Source organism: Syngnathus acus, chromosome 22 (genome assembly GCF_901709675.1).
Source record: "Syngnathus acus chromosome 22, fSynAcu1.2, whole genome shotgun sequence".
NCBI classification, from domain to species: Eukaryota; Metazoa; Chordata; class Actinopteri; order Syngnathiformes; family Syngnathidae; genus Syngnathus; species Syngnathus acus.
The window spans coordinates 5,662,885-5,682,175 of NC_051106.1; the positions used below are offsets into that span (position 1 = coordinate 5,662,885).

At 44.5% G+C, this 19,291-nt stretch overlaps 2 protein-coding genes across 12 annotated transcripts in view; one reads left to right on the forward strand and one right to left on the reverse strand.

The window, feature by feature from the left end:
* Positions 1-5,907: 5,907 nt before the first annotated feature.
* id2a (inhibitor of DNA binding 2a) lies at positions 5,908-7,821 on the forward strand. The gene is made up of 3 exons (XM_037242115.1): positions 5,908-6,392; positions 6,482-6,543; positions 7,140-7,821. The coding sequence occupies exons 1-2, from the start codon at positions 6,021-6,023 to the stop codon at positions 6,536-6,538; spliced, it is 429 nt and encodes a 142-aa protein (XP_037098010.1). The 5' UTR covers positions 5,908-6,020; the 3' UTR covers positions 6,539-6,543; positions 7,140-7,821.
* Positions 7,822-8,984: 1,163 nt separating this feature from the next.
* The window catches only part of kidins220a (kinase D-interacting substrate 220a), a 29,893-nt gene continuing 19,586 nt past the window's right edge, over positions 8,985-19,291 (reverse strand). For 6 of the 11 annotated variants that reach the window (XM_037242102.1, XM_037242108.1, XM_037242106.1 and 3 more), the window contains exons 24-33: positions 17,850-18,028; positions 16,448-16,662; positions 15,965-16,081; positions 15,616-15,675; positions 14,243-14,275; positions 12,791-12,907; positions 12,585-12,683; positions 11,530-11,751; positions 10,897-11,118; positions 8,985-10,730 (exon numbers count right to left, since the gene is read on the reverse strand). In XM_037242102.1, the coding sequence (XP_037097997.1) occupies positions 9,954-10,730; positions 10,897-11,118; positions 11,530-11,751; positions 12,585-12,683; positions 12,791-12,907; positions 14,243-14,275; positions 15,616-15,675; positions 15,965-16,081; positions 16,448-16,662; positions 17,850-18,028 (2,041 nt within the window). In that variant the 3' untranslated portion in view covers positions 8,985-9,953. The remainder of the gene's footprint in view (positions 10,731-10,896; positions 11,119-11,529; positions 11,752-12,584; positions 12,684-12,790; positions 12,908-14,242; positions 14,276-15,615; positions 15,676-15,964; positions 16,082-16,447; positions 16,663-17,849; positions 18,029-19,291) is intronic. The other 5 variants (XM_037242110.1, XM_037242109.1, XM_037242112.1 and 2 more) reach the window with 5 other exon arrangements.

A 19,291-nucleotide genomic window follows, 5' to 3' on the forward strand; every position in this document is an offset into this window, starting at 1 on the left:
TGGTCCTTCTCATTTTTCAATTGCCACAGTGCCTCCGTTGGCTTTATTTAAGACCTTGTTTTCGTTGGCAATTGTCTATCGCTCCATTAGAGGTGGGTCTACAAGTTAAAACAACTCCAGCATGAGATGAAAAGAGCCTTTAAGTGACGCTTTAAACATGTTTTGATGCTACGCTCTCAGAAATAGGAGTAGCTTCAAGAGGAGTCCTTTTCTGCATATAATCTGCATGACTGTATTTATTTTCATTTTTATGGACTGAGGCTGGATTTATGTGGCATGAATCAAATGACACAATTCAACTCAATTTCTGTGACAACCAGGTCATGGTTATCTCTGAACAAGAGAAAATCCATGAGCAGTATGGAGTATCATTGGTGGGCTGCAGCGGAGCAGTCACCTTGGGATCAGTGCGGCAGCCTGAGGCGGAGGCCAGCCTAGTTAAGCATGCATGCTGTGCTGGGCCTAAACCTAATTAGGTGCCATCCCAATGTCAACACTGCTGATAGAAGACAAGATTTCTCCTCCTCCAGCCACACTGTGAAAGGCCTCCAAAGAGCCGCCTTGCACGGCCCCGGCCATCTGCAAGCTTTTTCGGCAACAACATATAAGCATGTTTTGACATCATGAAACCAAGTCAACAACTCACAATTGATTAACAATGCATCAGTACAATAAATGTATTTTATTTGGCACTGATGATTTTATCTTATTTTCAATCCGGTCCCAACTTTTATTAAACAGGAAGTAGGCTGCCAACACACAAACGCTTTAGCTTCATCTCACCTTTGTTATCACTACAACCTTGGCAGAGTCCTGGGCTCTACTAATTGAGATAAAACAGTGGAATTAAGGTGCTGGCTGACTACTTAAGAGTCAGATTTATAAATATATAAACCCTAAAGGGTAGTTTATTCAATTGGCTACCAGTTATTTTATTTCTCATCAGTCTTGCCTGTGATTTAGGGCTATATAAATAAACTTGACTTGTCTTACCTTTGTTTGTGGATTTGTTTGGGCCTGCAGCTCATTAGGTTCTGATGCCATCAGAGCAGATCCATCATATGTTTGAGCTGCTGGCTTTTCACAACAGCTGTATTTCTCCAACACTCCCAAGACATACAGCAGGGGCTCGTCCATCATCACTCTTGTCATCAAACTCCTCCATCACTTCACAATCCAATTCAATTGTGGGTACAAAAATAACAGAGATCTGTGATTTGTTTGTGACATGCATGGTCTAGTCTACCTCTTGAGCAAAAAATGGGGCAGTATTGATCATCTGTTCGCTCATATGCGCCCCCTTCAGTGCGTCAGAGTTCTACCTCCCTCAATATGTGCCTTTTTACTGTGGTTTTATGTCCCATCAGCAAAAGCAAAGCATTTTGCCTTCGTAGATTATTATTTTTTTTTACCTGTCATGATGGCAGGTGAGGCATATCCTCACTTGCCTCCCCTGACCACACATTTTATTTCTACTCCTGCTCACGGCAGAAAAATGGCACAGAATTCCTAATTCGGGTCGACCAAATACGGAAACCTGGTGCTCGGAGGTAAACATGTCGTCGCGCACAGTTGCCTTTTTAATGTGTCATCAAACCGTCATCTAATTCCATTTATACGGCTAAAAAGCCTCTCACAAACAGATTACCTGCTGCATAGAGGGGAGGCCCCTCTTTCAGTGTGTAATTGTGGCATGGCGCCATGTCCTCCCACTGCTTCTTAGTCCATTAAAATACAGATGAGAGCCTTTTACAGCATGCGCCAAAAGCAACGCCTCCCAGCTAATCCGGCAAGCAACACAAACATCACATGAATTATGTGTAATGGAGACGACTCGCTGCTGGCACAGCTGACGGAGGACGCAAACAAAACGCCCGTTTATTTTTGGTTAATGTTTGGATTTTTTATTTTTTTTTATTGGGCTTTTCATGGAAGTAATTAGCTGGCAAATATAGAAATCCTCACACTCCATGGAGAGGCTGTCGTTAGGTGCGCTTCCAGCACTTCTTCTTCTCTTTCGCACGTGGGGAAAACTTCCTCTGCGTTCAGCATTTTAACTTGTTTGTCTGCTAATTCCATTCCAAGTCCGCTTTCACTGGCTCCCGGGCCGCGTAAACAACGCAGCGTTGCTTCCGTTTCGCCATCTCATCTACTTAGCGAGCGCTATTTATTCATCCTTTTAATGCTCAATCTTGGCAAGGGCGAGTGAAACCCAGCACCTTAATTCCATTAGCTTGTTACTCCAATAAGTCTCAATAATATACAACCACACACACACGTTTGATGAAGCGTGAAAACACAACAGTCGTATAGAAGCTCCCGCTGGAGCTTTTTTTTTTAATAACATTAATAGAAGCTAAAGGTTGGTCCTGTTTTGCTGATATCAAAATAAATGATCGTTAACCTATGCTGGCTTTCGCAAAGGGGGACTGTGCTCCTCGTAAAAAAAAAAAAAATCTGCCGCCGTGGGCCTACTGCTTACTGCCAGAATAAGTAGTGAATGGAAATTGAATGAAGCTTCAAATTTGCTTCATGAACCAGTTTCATTTTTCTCTCCGTCTCCTCTACGTTGGTTTTAAGAAGTGGGTTGAAGAAATGTCAAGTCGGTGTGCTATGTTGAATAGAATGCCATCTAGAGGGCTCAAAAAATGACACGACTGATTCATGAAGCATTTGGAGCTTCAGTTGGCCCCTGCACATTCAGTTTGTGATGCATTATGTTGTTTCTTTTGGTTTGATTCTTTGACAGGTTACAGTATTTATCTTGCTCATATCGCTTTTGCCCACCTTCCCAGAATACTCCACAATTAAAATAGTTCTGTAATAATCCCAAATGAACTGCTACTTGGCTTTACAGATGAATAGGCAAACTCGACGGATTTCAGATCCTCCTCTCAGCGTGCGCCTTGAAGACTCTTCACTTCAAAAGTAACTACTTTTTGTTGCTGAAAAGGTTGAAGAGCGTCCATGCTGGGGGAAAGAGCAGATTAGGTGTCAAAAGCGAACTGAGGGAGAGAGAGAGAGAGCGAAAGATGACGTGCAGGGAAGATAAGCTGAAAGATGACAAAAGAGAAAGTAATGGGGATATGAAAGGGAAAGGCAGTCTCTGTTGCTGCTGCTCCGTCTGATCCTGAGCGGTGAGCCGATGAGATGGAGGAGGAGGGATGAGCGATAAGAGGCCAAGTCGATTATGGCCGTGAGAACCTTTGTCGTCGTGATGCGTTCAATGATCCACCTGACCACTTCAACATGCTCACTTGCTGCAAATCTACATGCGAGGCCACTGCAAGACATTGTGGGCCGTTCCATTCAAAAGGGAAAATGTGCTGACACACATTAAAGCAACAGTAAGGAATAAATTGGATCTTTTCATTGCACTTACGGTAAGTACCAGAAACATTAGCACAAACATAACTAATGTGACTTGTCCTGCATGGGACAGCATTACTTATTTCTGAGCATTTTCCCATGTGGCCAATAATGCTGAGCAGAAAAGCTAGCACAGATGCTAGCTCCAACACAACTTGAGAGGTGTCCAGGCTGGTGCATCAATATTTTAGCGTACTAAAGCCGATGATGCAAGCTAGGTCGCCACGATAGTAAGAAAGATGCTCTTCAGCTCGTGACCATCTTGTAGCTGATATTTCATGTGGATAAACGCAAACACTCTCACGAACAGCTCTGCCGTTAGACTTGTGACCGTAAAGGAGTTCTCATAACCTCATTTCAGGTCTCAATTCCCCTTGGAATAGAGGAAGCTGACCAACGGCTTTGTGGGATTGAAACAAGAGCAAGGTTGCTTCTTAATTGTTTGGCTAGATCGTTTAAGATGAAGCGGCTTACCAGTAGTTTTGTTAATGAAACCAAAGAGAATCTTATTCATTTGTAGTATTTATTCATATTTAATAACCCCCTTAACTATCATGATCATTTAAATACAAATTGTGAAATAATAATAATAATATATTATATGTACGATTTATACATTGTGCAAGTGTACCTATTATTGTGACATCTGAGTGCGACTTTTTCTGTGTGCTGGACTTGTTTACTATTTGAATGGAGGAACTGGACTTTAAACACACTGTACTATTCCAGAGATAGAGATCGAGTGTGAGAGACAGAGAGAGAGAGAACGACAGAAAGAGAGGCAGAGAACGGGGGGAAAGAGAGAGAAACAAGAGTAACGAAAATAACATTCCATCACCACGGTGTGTGCACGCACATGCATGCGTGTGCGCGTGCATGCACGCGTTTGTTCGGACCTCGGGTCGATCAGCTGAGAAGATGTACGGCCTCCCCGAATTGACACCCGTGGTGACCATGGAAACCGCCTGAGCGGCGCTTCGAGGGGCTTGCAAAGGGTCTTGTTATGAATCCAGTGACGTCACAACGGCGGCGCCAGAGAGTCTGCATGAGAGGGAGGGGGAGAGAGAGAGAGAGAGAGAGAGAGAGAGAGAGAGAGAGAGAGAGAGAGAGAGAGAGAGAGAGAGAGAGGGCGCTCCTCACAAAGAAGCTCTTGCGCCAGTCTCCTTACCTTCTCTGCTCCAGGCAGACAGCGGGTTTCGCTGAACACAGGTGGTCCTCGCTTCACGGCAACATAGGACATTTTGATATTACGAAATAGCACCGCAATTTTGACATGACGACGTTAGCGTCTGTTAGTGCGTTATGACGCGGTCCGAACTCCGTACACGCTCAAGTTGCGTCGCTGCGGAAGGAAAGATACTCCCTCGTTAACCGAGGACCAGCGCAACAGAATTACAGAACAATTAATTTGTTCAGTGTGGAGTACGTATGATGACGGTCATAAAGATAATAAATCGGGTAACACCAACGCTCAGTAATAATCGGCATTATCAGAAAAGGTATTAATTGATCTTTTATAGTGGTAATTTGCATTGCGGTGCATGCTGAGAATAGGCTATTATTGTACATGTAGCAAGGTAATATTATAGTATATCGTGATGGGTTTAAAAATGTGCAAAGCGCACGAATTGTCAGCCACTTGTATTAAAACTGGATATGTACAGGTGCACGGTGTGCCTAGTAGTGGCTGTCGGGAGCATATGCGCTATAAATGTCATGTTTTGTGCGCAATTAACTGGAATAATCTGTAGATTTACATGCATTAGCACGAAATTGCATATGTTGAATAATAAGAATAAAGATTGCAATGGGTCTGACTTTACACGTCGCGTTGTACCTATTCCCTCAGAAAGTTCACACCGGTCTGGATTTGCGTGGATTAATCCGACGCGCCTGGTCTCGTTTGAGTCAAAGCACAGAAAAATATTCATGTGCATTATCATTATTAGTATTATTCTTATTTCTAAATGTGTACTGTCAGACGCGCGCGCGCGCACTATAGAGCGTGTTTGGAAAGTCGCCGCGTGCGCACTTTTATTGACAGGTTTGGTAGCCTATATAATGAATAATAAATATACATAGGTAAATATAAGAAAAAATACACGTGCACAGTGACTTTCCGAACACCTTGTACAATTTCTCAAAAATCACGTTTGATGTTTTGTTTTGCCCCCATGCATGTTGGGTTTTTTTTATTTGGAGGAAAGCAAGTCATAGCAGGGGGAAGTTTGTTTTTCTGCAGTTATTGGCCGCACCTTGTCAAAGTCAATTGCGAGCCTTGTGCAGCATTAATTCTCTTGATCACAAACAGGTAAGAGCTTAATTTTCCAAATTGCCCACCGGAGCTGCCGAGGCTGCCGGATGGATCCCCGCCTCCCCGCTCGCGTTGCCACCGGTAACGAAGCGCAAAAGAGGCGGAACTTTGCGTAAAAACCCAATAGAATAAAGAGCGCTCTTGGAATGACACGTCGGTTCTGCCCAATCGGCGATTTGCTCCCGCCTCCATCTCGCAGTGGACCTGCCGTCTATATAAAGCAAACTGCCGCTCTAATAATCCAGTCGGAACAACCACCGCCTGACAACACTGGACTTAAAAGAAGCAAGACAAGAGAAAAACTCGCGTGATACTTAAATTTAACTTGGGGAAAAAAATGAAAGCAATAAGCCCCGTTCGGTCCTTCCGGAAAAACACCGCCGCGTTGTCGGAGCACTCGCTGGGTCTGTCGCGGAGCAAGACCCCCGTGGACGACCCGCTGAGCCTGCTTTACAACATGAACGACTGCTACTCCAAGCTGAAGGAGCTGGTGCCCAGCATCCCGCAGAACAAGAACGTCAGCAAGATGGAAATCCTGCAGCACGTCATCGATTACATCCTGGACCTGCAGATTGCGCTCGACTCCAACGTCGCGCTGGGAACGAGCCTGCATCACCCCGCGCGGCCGGGCCAGGGGGCTCCTCCCCCGGCTGCATCCCGGACCCCGCTGACCACCCTCAACACGGACATCAGCATCCTCTCGCTACAGGTACAACCCTCTCCCCGGCCGGCTTGCATTATGACGCATGACGCGTAAATAACATTTGGTGCGCTCGCTTTCTGTTTGTTTGTTTTCAGTCTTCCGAGTTGCCATCCGAGCTGACGACAGATGACAGCCGGACTCTGCGTCGCTAAAGGCGGTGAGTAGTCTGGACTCCTGTCTGCTCACGCATGCCGGCCAAGTCCAAGGCTTTTTTTTTTTTTTCCCCTTGCAACCCAATCACCAACAACATTTGTTCCGATCGCGTCCCAATATGCTTGCGCATCCTGTCAGTGAGGATCCCAACTATACCATATGCTTACTTTTCGTGCATTAAAAAGCATTGCTGCAGTCACGCGTGCAATATGTCCACTTGCACAGGGTGCGTAGGGGTTAATAAAGTAGCAGTTGTCTAGCCTCTCGTATCTATAATGAAGGGCATCTGTAAAGAGGAAAATAATGGCTGTTTTGGATTGCTCGCTACTATGTCTGCACATAATTGGTACAAGAAGTGGGAAGGCGCCAGCTGAGCGGCAATTACGATGATTCTTCCCCAGATTGGAGGCTAAACTTGTGTGTGAGTGTGTATGTGTGTGTACATCTGGAGTGCAGGGTTTGCTTAGTATTGGGAGTGTTTGGTTAAATGTTAAAAAAGTATGCGGCTTCCTCCCTGGCGCCAGTCTGTCCGATCTTTCTCTCTGCCCTGTTTGCCTTTTTCTAAACACGCCTCTTTCTTTTTCTCTCAATCTTTTGCAGGTGTTTGGTCAAGACAAGTTTAAAAAAAAAAAAATCTCACAGGACCTGGGGAGCATGCAGGGCTTCCTCCCCCTTCCTAAAAAAACAAAACAGAAACAAACAAAAAAATCCAACAACCTCTGTCCTCCTCCAGGCCTGATGGATTATTTTTTCCTCCCTCCATCATGAGACTTTGTGCTTACTATGGGACAATCTTTATGATGTGATGTGCATTTTTCCCGCATTATTATTATTTAATTTAAGATTTTTTTAATTATTTGTAAGTCCTTTCTTGAAATGGAAGGCGCGTTATATTCCCAGTTGTGGGAGGCAAAATGAGATTGACACGAGGCTGATTATTATTATTCCCCCCTCGCCTTCCTCCTCTTGTCCTCCCTTACTTTGTTGAAGTCTTCGCTTTTTTTGCGGAGGTGGGAACTTGGTTATTTACTGTATAAAAAAAAAAAGTGAAAAAAAATAAGTTTAGTCTTGTATTGTCAGGATTGTTGGCACATGAAGGACTGGACGTTTAAAAGATGAAAAGTGGAAAAAAAGAATGACACCTTGTGAACTCTTCTTGAGAGTTTATCTTGTATAGTTGCAGGCATTTCTGCAAAAAGTGTAATGTTGTACTTATGCTGAAACTTTTTATAAAAGTAATGTAAATTGTACCTTTTTTATACAAAATAAATCACAAAAGCAACCTTAGCATGCCTTCATTTTGTTGGGGGGGTGGGCAACCTGTGGCTTGTGGGTCTGCGGGGTGCACCAAAGCAATTCATGCGACGCACATCAGTCCGAAAATGCTCAACTCACAAAACCTCATAGACATAAATTTTTCATAAATGTAATACGGCTATGACCAAAATAGCCCAAAAGAGGATCCTAGCCACAACTCTTTGCTGCGCTTTACACACATGCATACTATCAAAATTCCTTTAAAAAAAAAAAAAAAAACCTTGTTCCAACCATTGCTATGTGACCCAGAATAGTGCGAAGACAGTGCGTCAGTCCCAACGAGGCGAACAGCACCTCAGGGCGCACGATTGCATAGAACGCTTATGTAGGGCGCGCTGACTGCACTTTTACTTCCTTGGGTGCCATGTAAATAGGATTAGATGGTTTAGCGTGACAGGCCGAGACATTAAAGCTAAAAGGGCTGTCGGTTGTGTAGTTGGGAGGAATTTATGTATAAGAGGGGGGGAAATAGTACACAATTGTGAAAATGTATCTTTGACTGGCAAATGTGACAGTTGCAAAAAAATTGAGTAAAAAGAACCACTTGCATGCTTTGTTGCTGACATACTGAAGTGTCCAATATGAAATTTAAAAACTGGCTCACTTGTCGTATGACTTATTAGGATTATGTATATCCACAATCCAATACAGAAGCGAAAGGCAGTGTACACTTTGAACTCGGCAGTTGCAGCTGATATATATGCAAACATTTACCCTCACACCCGTGAAGAATTTCGAGTCTTCAATGAACTCACATGTTTATGGAATGTGGTAAATGCCCACACAAACATGCACACTACATGCAATCCCCAAACAGGAAGGCCAGAGATGTAGAAACTTGTAAGTGATAAATTACTGCTAAGGTGCTTAAAAAGTCATCAAAGTACCTTATTAGTGTCCTCAAAAGAACCCTGCATGTACCCCGTTCAGAAGGTGGGAGGGGGGTCACTGAGACGATTGACAGCCAGCATCTGTGCAGCAGCCAATGCGCAGTACCGTTAGAAGGGAAAGTGCGCCATCTATCGGACGACCTGTTTCCTTAACGGCAACTAAATATTTCTCAGCAAGGTAAGTTTGAAAGATCAGATTCTCCTGCATTGAGGAAAAAAAAGAAAAACGTCATTCCAGTGATTTGAACATCCAGAAGAAAGTGTATTGATTTAAATAATGAAATAATTTGACAATATTTAGCAGACAGAACATCATATAGCAGAACCTTGGAGTGCATGCAAATACCTTTGACAGAATAGTCCACTACTCCACATGACCACTGAGTAAATGTCGATACCAGCAAACACAACATTCGACATGTAACATTTCACCACTCCACAAATCATCTCTAGGTAACAAGCACCACAATGTCACAACATCTGCACTATAATCCATTCCTAATTTAGACTTTTTCTAATGATACTTTAAAGCCTGGGTGTCAAACTCCAACCATCAGACGTGGCCCACGAAAAACTAGCAATTAAGGAGCATGATCACGCCACATGCTTGGTTCATAAACAAACCCAGTGCAGCTCAGCTTCTGGTCAACCAATGTTCTGTGTTTTTTTTTTTTTAATCATGGTCAAAATTGGAACGTTAAAAGAGTTTGACACCTTTGTTTTAAAGTACAATATTACCATTAACAAGTAACAGCTTCTACAATTCCATCCTAACAGATTACATTCTATTACACGTCACATGACCAAGGCTCGAAATAAAGCGGCTTTGCATTGCACTTTGTAAGTCAGAAGTTGCACATTGCGTCTTAGTTAAACACAATAAATCGCAAAACAGAATCACAGATTTTATCATTTTGCTTTGGAGATGGTCCCGAAAAGCTTCACTAGGCTGGGCGCACGCACGGTAATGTGTCGCAACATGTTTTTTTCACCTCGGCTGGGAAGCGTGGTATTAAATATGCCGCATTAGGAGATAATGGGCAAAGATTGAGAATTGTTAAGCTAATTTACGATTGACAAGTAAATATGAAACACTTGAATTAGATGTTTGGGTGATTGTTGCATAACCATCAAAATTAGAAAGTCACTCCGCAAATTAATTCATTGATTAGCAAAAATGATCATTGAATCATAACTAGAAAGAATCTTAAAGGACGCTCTCCCTTTCATCTCCCAGGTTGATGGAGCGCAGGTTCTGGTTGTGGTGGACGGTGGCGGTGGTGACGGTGGTGTTGCCGCTGCCCGGTGCGATGATGACGGAGGGCGAGACGCCAGAGGGGGAAGTGGCGAACTCTTGTTGTTGGCAGCTGCTGTTGTTGGTGTTGGAGTTGGCGTCGTTGGTGTTGTTGTTGAGCGTGGTGTTGCTCTCGCTGCGGTTGAGGTTGCCTATCCCGCCGGGAGGCCACCCTTCGTCCGGGCTGCTCGCCATCAGGCTGGCCTCGGAGGCCGCTTCGGAGCAGATGGACATGCGGGCCACGGCGGCGTCCTGCAGGCTACTGGGGAGAACGCCTCGCTTCTTGACCAGGCCCTCCAGCTCCAGCTCCATCACACCTGACCTCGCTGCCGCCCTCTCCAAGCCGGGTTCTCCCGCCGCCTTCTCTGGGAAGCTGTCGCTGGACTCCTTCCGATCCAAAAGCCCTTTGGTGAGGAAATGTGAGAACTTGGCTTTTGCTTCTTTTTGGAGGAGCGGCGTGGTGTTGTCAGCCTCCTCCGGGCTTGAGTCATCATCGCTGGACAGCTTGCGGAGGCGCGTCTCGGTCGCGTTGTTTCTGGAGCTCGTGCTGTGGTCCAGCTTCTCATCCTCCTCGCTGATGGGATCGAGGAGCTGGGCATCAGCCCCCGAGGGCACCTCTGTGGCCTCAGTCACCTTGGAAACTCTCTTGACGAAAGGCTTGCGGCCATCTTGGTCTGCTCCTTCCTTCGCCTGGGAAGTGGGCAAAGAGTTCAATGAGAACATGAAAATATACAGAAGCGGTTGGACGGAAGGTCTCTGGAGAGAGAATTTTTTTAGCATTTGGTGCCAAAATACACAAAGTTAGTCGTTCAAAAAGTGTTTCCCAAGGCAATTGAATTTGTGACAGTCCACCCACCACTTTGTCGTCCGAGCTGGCAGCCTGGAGGAAGGTCGAAGGCTGGTGCTGCCCCGGCCTCTCCTTGGCGCCGCCCGCCACGTCCAGCTGGGCCATCTGAGCGATGTACTCCTGGTAAGCGTCGCGGTACTCGGCCTGCTGCCTGTCGGTCAACCTGCAGATGTTGTTGGACGATTCTTGCGAGTTGAGGCTGGACATGCTTGTGGTGCGGAGACTCGCCACCTGACGACAAGACAAAGAAAAACGACACGACATAATTGAGCTCATTTGAACGAATACAAGTGTGTGGAAAAAAAAATAATTTCAGAATTTGCTGATGTGTCTGAGATTATGCAAATCCAGGCTGAAGGTGAAAATAACAACCATGAGGCCCCTTGTGTGTGCTTTTTTTTTTTTTTAACCACTGACTTCCTCTGCTGTGCTCTTTTCTCACTCCGCTACATGAGTAAGGTGCGTGAGGCCGACATGAAGAGGACTTTGTGGCTTTGTGACACTTTCTAAGAGCACGTCCTTACGCGTATGTCCCATTTAAATATGCTTACACCGGATTATCACAATTACAAAATGTACATTCTGCACCAGGTCATATTTTGTGGTTGTCGTATATGAACAGTCGGCAGGGCGAGGACTAACCGGCCACTGCGAGATGCTGCTGGGTTTCGGGGGCTCTTCGAGTGCTGCTCCGCTCAGCTCCTCAAAGCTCAAGTTGAGGTTGAAGGTCCCCGCTTCCCGCTGGGCCCCCACCAAACGCTTGGCGGGCTCTCCTCCGTTGAACACGCTGTTGCCCTGCTCGCTCGCAGCTCGCGACTCGTCCTCAAGCACAGCCTGGCTTTCGGCGTGCCGTTGTTCCATCACCTCGGGAAGAAGATTTTTGTTAACTCGACACAGACTCACAAGTGAGATCATGCAAACAAACATGTTACAAGGCAACAGCAGGAAATCACACGCAAGCAAGGAGGGGAACTTTGAGCTGCTCCTTATGGGAGTCCACTCATCCCTGACAATGACCTCCCTTCATCCAGATATCAGTCGGCCATCTTCGAGCAGATGGCTGAGCTGGCTGCGTCCTGGCAACACAACACTGGTTTAGTGCATGAAGCTGTAAGGACGCAGCACTTTCCAGCTGCTCTGATGTGAGCTCAGCATCAGATGTCTGCTAAAAACACGACTGGTTTGTTAATAGGGAGGCTGCTACGTGTGTCTGGGTATTCTAAAAAAATATAATCAAATTGGAGGTTTTTTTTTCCCTTCAATATTACGATAGTGATTTAATATGCGGTTATTTTTTAAGGTTCTCTTCGCTTTAAAAAACATAAGCAATAAATTACTGTGAAACACAAAAAGCCAGCAGGCCTGTTGTTAAAATAGCTCACCGATGACATGAGACTATTATATTGTTACTGTTCTTTAAAAAAAAAAAAAAAAAAGAAATCTTCACTTGCCAGGAAGTTCCATCCAATCTTGCTACTCTTTTTAAATCACACTTGCATTAGTGCAAATCTTTTGACAATAAAAACAAAAACAACAAATAAACGGGATGGGTCAAAGGTCAGCATTGCATCATTTTTGGAACTGCTCAAACGCGATAATTAACATTGGAATTAATCTAAGAACGTGACCATAGAAACTGGGACATTTTTTTTTCTTTTACACAATTCTTGTATTGGCTCTCATGACTAGGGCCTCACCATTCCCCTGAAGAGCTGCCAGTCACCAAAGTTCATATCCATCTCTTTCTTCAGCTCATCCAGGTTGCACTGGGCCAGCACACGTCCATTTATATTAGCCTGCAACGTCGGAAGAAAATGGATTCATTTAAACAGATTAAAAAATGAGAAATGCAGGAAATAAAAACTCCCACATGTCGACTTGAAAACGTTATTGACAAGCGCACCTTCTTGATGGTGGCGGTGTACTGACGCAGCATGCTGCCGTCGATTCCATCGATCTGTTTGAGGAACTCACACACTGCATCGGTACTCATGGAGCTGAGGAGGACGGCTGGGGAGGCCTACCAAAACATGTACTCATAAATAAGAACACATTCATGGCGTCCTACATGTTAGTGCACTCTGTTAGTGCATGAGGGGGGAAAAAAAAAAGGGATCTCTGTGGAGGGTAGAAACACGCCGGCCTGTGGTCAAATTTGCGCACACTAACTCCCTCTGTCAGTCACACAAATTAAGGGGAAGAGCAAACAAAGCTGCCAACCTATCCAAACAGCTAGACCACTTTGTTCTTTTTTAGTATGTATATGCTGTACAAGCTCATAAATTGCACGCGACATACTTAAGGGATGGAGACTGAGAGTCTGAGTGGTGGTCGTTGAGCAGTTCGTCCAAGCTTTGGCATCACTCTTGATGCGTCAAGAAAATCATCTCACTGTCTACTTGAAAACCACAACTCTTCGTTCTTTTCTTTCCACTCATCCCCCAGTATGGACTCACTACTCGCTTTAACTTTCTGCAACCTGTGTTTACCGCTCTCATGCCCACCCAGGTTTTGTTTCTGATTCCTGGACAGAGGAGTGTGGCACTTAATCACATTGTGAGTGGTGTTAGACGGGGATGAAACAACAAATATCGTACGGCGGAGGGGAGGAGGACTACTGCTACTTGTGTGAAACTGTTAGTGCGACTAGGAGACAGTACGTGTTTTTTTTTAATTTTATTATTATCTGATTGTACACCATGCACGATATTGATAAGACGGTCTAAGTGTTAGTTGAATGTCTGCTTGGATGCAGATTAGGGTTGCAGCGGTACACTGGTTTCACAAGCTGTATGAACACTGATGGATATCACGCTTCATGTGCATGATGCAACTTTGTGAAGACACTGGTGTGTGTATAAAAAAAATATATAGTTTCACTACACTTCAATTGTGGAGTTCAAAGTCATTCTAAAAATGTTGGGGTAATAAATGTGAATTGATGGAAACAGAAATATACAGAAATGAAGAAAAATAATCTGGAAATTTCAAAAGTGTTGTCCATTAAATATTGAAGAAAGTCGGAAATAAATCAGTCAATATACCAAATAATTATTGGATAGTGAGACACAAAGGTAACTATTAACAATCAAAATAAGATTACAATTTAAATAAATAAATCAAAATAAATGCTGAAATTAAATTAAATTACACGAATGAACTTTATAAATATCGAAATAATTGCATTGCACAACTAACTTTATACTATTAAAATAATATGATGAGAATCGGTGATAAGTACCTCAAGATACTTAAGAACTGTATTGCATCCAGTTTTCATACTGTATAACTGTCTTACCGTTGCAACCCCACTGCAGAGTGGAAAAAGAAAAAAAAAATGAAACCAACAATGTACCTGCTTTGATTTGTAAGGCAGTGACCTTAAAAGCTTGATAAGGAGACAAAAATAGCAGACGGACATATGGTCAGACAAATAAATGCAAAGACATAACGCCAGGGTGGCACCTGTGGAAAGAGGTAAGAGAAGGTAGAGGTAGAAATGAAAAAGGCACTAAAGCACAACATGAAGGAAGGAGCAGGAGGGAACCAGGCAAGGCGGCAGCCCATTTCCATCCAAGCCAGATCGGAAGAGGCGAGGCTAATGCTGGTAGAGTTATTACACAAGGCGATTTTGTTTTCATAGCTTCTGGGGTCATAATCTTTCCAGCCAGAACATCTTACACCCAAGACAGATTAGAAACCAAGTTGAAGAGAAGCAGAGGTTTCAATTTAGGCACGGCCTTCAATTCGGAACACACACCAAAAAAAAAAAAACCCTGCAAATATCAGCGAGTATGTCCAAGTGTGTGTTTGTGTGAACCAGGGTGTGTGTGTGATAAGACTATAATTACAGCCGGGCTGAGCTCAGGGCAGGGCAAGAAGGATGGGGAAGAGGAAACAGAGCTCTGCAGGAGCGGAAGCGTCTTGGTAAGGAGATAAGCTCGAACAGCGCTAGGTTCATTGTCACTGTGTGTGTGTGTGTGTGTGACTGTGTGTGTGTGTGTGTTGCCAGTTGCTCTGATGATAATCCCCGTAGACAGAGAAATCCACATTCACACTTCTATAAGCTTGGCAATTATACTGGGTTGGGCCCGCTTACATAGCCAAAGAATTCCACATAAATGAGGCCGTGTGCACGCACACATTCACAGATTTGCGAGAAGGGATAAGATGGGCCTGATGCGCATCGGAAAAGCCGGAGCGAAGGATGAAACCGAGGGCATTTAACACAAGCGGTGGAGACGGGACAAAAGAGCAAGAGGCAGATGGAGGTGGAATGGGAAAGATAGACAGAGAAGGAACATTCTCAGTGCTCCATATTCAAATCTTTCATATAGTGTCGCTCCTTTAAACGCTTGCTGGCGGCAGCCTGATAAGTGGCTTTGCCGAGCGGGCGAGAAGTGTCATCGCTCGTTTGTTCCAACAGAAGCTGCTCTCTTTGAATGGACGTCGGAGTGTCTCATGCGTCCTCCTTATGACACGTTGAGCAGAATGCTTCCTCTGTGTTAAAGGTCTCAAGTCACAGACGATCGGTGTACGGCGACGAGGAGTCCAATAACTTATACTACACATGCGCCCAAAGAGCATGTTTCAGAGACTAACAAGGCATGCAATGTTCAGCATGCTTGAGGTTTTGCAAGTTCATCAGCGAGCAAATTAGTAGTAATAACAAGCTACGGGTTTGCAAAAACCGTCAGAGCGGGTCTGCTTGCTGGTTTATTTGGTTACCATGGCGGGGTCAGAGGGACAGGTGTGGAGGCCTTCTCTCGCATCTTCTGCTATAACGTCCTGACGTGGACACAGAATACAAAAAAAACTTGATGGCCGTTTTGTCTCGATGTAACCGTCGAGGACTTGTTTTATCGAGAGGGGAATACACCGAGAAGGAGAATTAAGGGGATAGGATGGAGGAGTGAGCAGGTGAAAGACACACACAAAAAGAGCTACAGTAAATATTCACAAATGTGTTTTTTGGGATGTGTGTGTGTGTGACAGCAATTGATTCATCTTCTCACAAACCAACTGACATGATTGACATCAAGAAAATAATACATCTGATTTTCGAGTCCGTACTTACAAGTCCACCGGTGATGTCCTTGGGGTGAGCAGGATGCTTAATGGAAGGGTGCAAGGATGAGGGGGCATGATGGGGGTAATGCCTTGGCAGGTGATACACATGTTGGGGGAAATAAGGCTAAGGAGGCAGGAGGAGAGGAGGTCAGATGAAAATCATAGGTGGGATCAAAATAAATAAGGCTACAGAGCAGGAATGGGCAACTTATATGCAAAATATTTTACTAAGAAAATCCTGATAAACCCATTTTATCAATTGCCCATTCCTGCTATAAAGAAAACAAAACAACTTGGTCATTCTCATGTTGGGTGCCCAAAAAGAAAGAAATAAATAAAAATAAAGAAATAAAAATAAGGACTGTCGAGATGGATGGAAAATGAGGTATGAAGCAAAATCTAGGCATGTGTTGGGAGTGGTTGTGGGGGACTGTACATCACCTCAACATTAGATTATTGACAGACCCGATTGGCAGCCAACTTGTCTTACCCGGTTGTAGAAAGGATGCTGAGGACCAGTCATCCCACTGAAGTAGGCACTGTGAGGCTGAGGCGGCAAGGAACCGGCAAAGGAGCCAGCCGGGGAACAGGCTGCCGTGTGCTGGCCGTATCCCGGCTGTGGACGGGGCACCACCGCCTCCTGCAAAGGTATTGTGGGATACGTAACCCCTCCCACGTGCATCTGCTCCCTGGCTGCACGCACATCTAAAGAAAGAAGAGAATCACGGGGGAAGAGAGAGGGAATTGTTTGTGTGTGACGCCCATGATCATATCTCTGGCGATGACTATAAAGGGTCTTCAGATGCTACCCACACATCAATAATTTTGCTTTATTTCGTCATCTGTTCCGAGTAAATGAATAGAGGAAACCAATTTAGGGGGGGAATGTTTGGAATAAAAAGAGAACAACAACCTTCAACAGAGAATTTCATTCAGACTTTGATATTTACAATTTTGCTCTCAAGGAAGCAGCCTTGTTGACATTCTGTTTTTTCGATATGCACGCAAATACACAACACAAGACCATGGGAACTCATCGGCACAACTGAACTGTGCCGTAATTGTATTCCGCAATCAATCCGAGTAGGCGCCGAGTATGAGAAATGGCGGGGGGAACCTCCCTAAAGTGAAGTTAAACAAGGCCAGCGACAGAAACAGAGTGGCTCTGTGTCGCTGGCAAGAAAGTTGAAGCCAGAAACAGAAGGCACCAGAATGTCTCCTGGTTATACAAGTGGTGGCTGAATGACACACTGAGTGAGACCCAAAGCAGTCTGCGAACACAATGGGGGCCTTATGATGTGAGTCAGGCCCATGGGCGGGTATCAGTGACAGTGCTGCCCACTGGTTGACCACCGGGCCCCAAATAACGGCTGCACACACATTGAGAGGAGGGAACTAGATGAGATGACCTTCCTCTGCATAGGGAAATGTATAGAGGTGAAAACCTGCTTGGACTGGCTATTTTTAGGAGTTCCTTTAATTTGGTCCAATGCATGACTCAGCATTGCCTCATTAGGACAGACTGTGTGTGTTTTCCTGTGGTCTCCTCACACGATGATGCAGCAACTTCACACTAGGCGTCATTGACACTCTCAAATGGGCTGAACGTACAGTGACGCATGCCATGAAAAGTGCGGCGCCACTCTGGCTCCTATCTTAATAGTTTTAATTGTGTTTGTGCCGCGTGAATGCTCGAATTTGGTGAAAAGAAGTATTTGTGAGCACTGCGTGTTAAGGGTTGTTGTTGTTGCAATGTTGACAAAATTGATGAAAAAATTACACGCCAGTTGCTAATAGTAATTTAGTAGATTACGAATTATTTCGAATAATATATTTTTTTTTTTTTACACATTTTAAATTAGGAATAAGAGTGGAAACGGCAGTGTTCATACCTGCTATGATCTCTCGAAGTTTGGGGTCCAAGTTTACGGTGCAGGGAAGGAACATTTCCACATCTCTAGCGGTGAGGACTGGAGTTCGGGAGGAGAGGAACACCTCAAAGCTGCGGATGTCGCCGTCGATCTCCAGCAGCGGTTCCACATCCTTGGTGGTGGGAATATTCTTGGACAGCCTTCAGAGGAAAAAAAAGTGCAGAGATTTAAAAACGACACGATACATTTAAGGACTGTACAGGTTTTCATATTATTCAATATGGGCATTGTTTAACTCGGGCTGAAATAAAGAAAAATACAACGGCCACCATGCTGGAAACTTTGTAAAGTTGAACAGTGTGAAGAATTAAGAGATGCAGAATGTCTCAATACTGAATATACAGTGTAAGAGGCAGAACGTTGTCTGGTGGGAAAGTAAGAGGAAATAGCAAGATGGAAGAGATACGGTATGTAACGGTCATCATCAGAGCCCTCATCAGAGGGGCGAGATAACCAGATTTAGAAAAGACAAGATAGAATAAGGAGGTGGATGTTCAAGGACAGATAGAGTCAGGCACGTTATCTTCTGTGAGCAGAGGAGGAAACCTGAGAAGATGACAATCGGGGCAATTTAGCAAGCAGCAGACGGAAGCGTGTCATGGTGTAGCGCTACAGTTAACATGATGTTTGTTATCTCAAGCTCGTCGTAAACATTATGTTCTAGGGTGGTTACATTACTGTGTCGCAGTTCAGTTCTTGTTTATAAGACGGGCCAAGATTTTTGTTGAGAAGGTCATATGAAAGGAATTCATGTGACATGTCTTGAAAGGAATGTTGACAAGCGAAAACAACATCTGAAAATATGAAGTGAATTTTACATTTTAATCATTTTGGAGCGCAACACTGACCAATAAATCAGTACTCGTTAATTGGGTCATCCAGACCTGGAAATATGAATCTCAGAATGACTTGTGACAAGAGCCGTTCATCAACACAATGTGACGCTCTTATCAGATCCACGTGGAGACTGAAGAAGGGAACAGGCATTTTCTTAATCGTTGTTTCCATCTCACATGTGGACTCAGCGCATACAATTCCATCCTTGCACATACTGGTATGTTCAGGGGCGGAGCTACAGGGTGGCCACGGATGGTAATCAAGCTCTATAGTAATGCTTTGGACCTCCAAAAACAAGCTCACGTGGAACAGCCAGCAGTTTATCAGTTTTTTTTCTTCTGTTTGGAACTTTTTTTTTTTTTTTGCCCAGAGTCTCATCTGCCAATGAACACAGGCCGGCCTATGCGTGACTTTATTCAACGATGGCTACCATCGAGGCAGCACTCTCGCAAAGTCAGGGGGAGGTCAGCATCTGGCGAGGGCTCAACACAACACATTGTTAGCGAATAATCAAACTCGCAGCTATGATAATCCAGTTAACGCACTGGTGGAAACAGCTCCATCAG

Excerpts from the sequence above, each read along its gene's own strand:
- id2a (XM_037242115.1), top strand. The coding sequence starts at position 6,021 with ATGAAAGCAATAAGCCCCGTTCGGTCCTTCCGGAAAAACACCGCCGCG. Across the intron at positions 6,393-6,481 it reads TCAGCATCCTCTCGCTACAG|TCTTCCGAGTTGCCATCCGA; the intron begins GTACAACCCTCT and ends GTTTGTTTTCAG.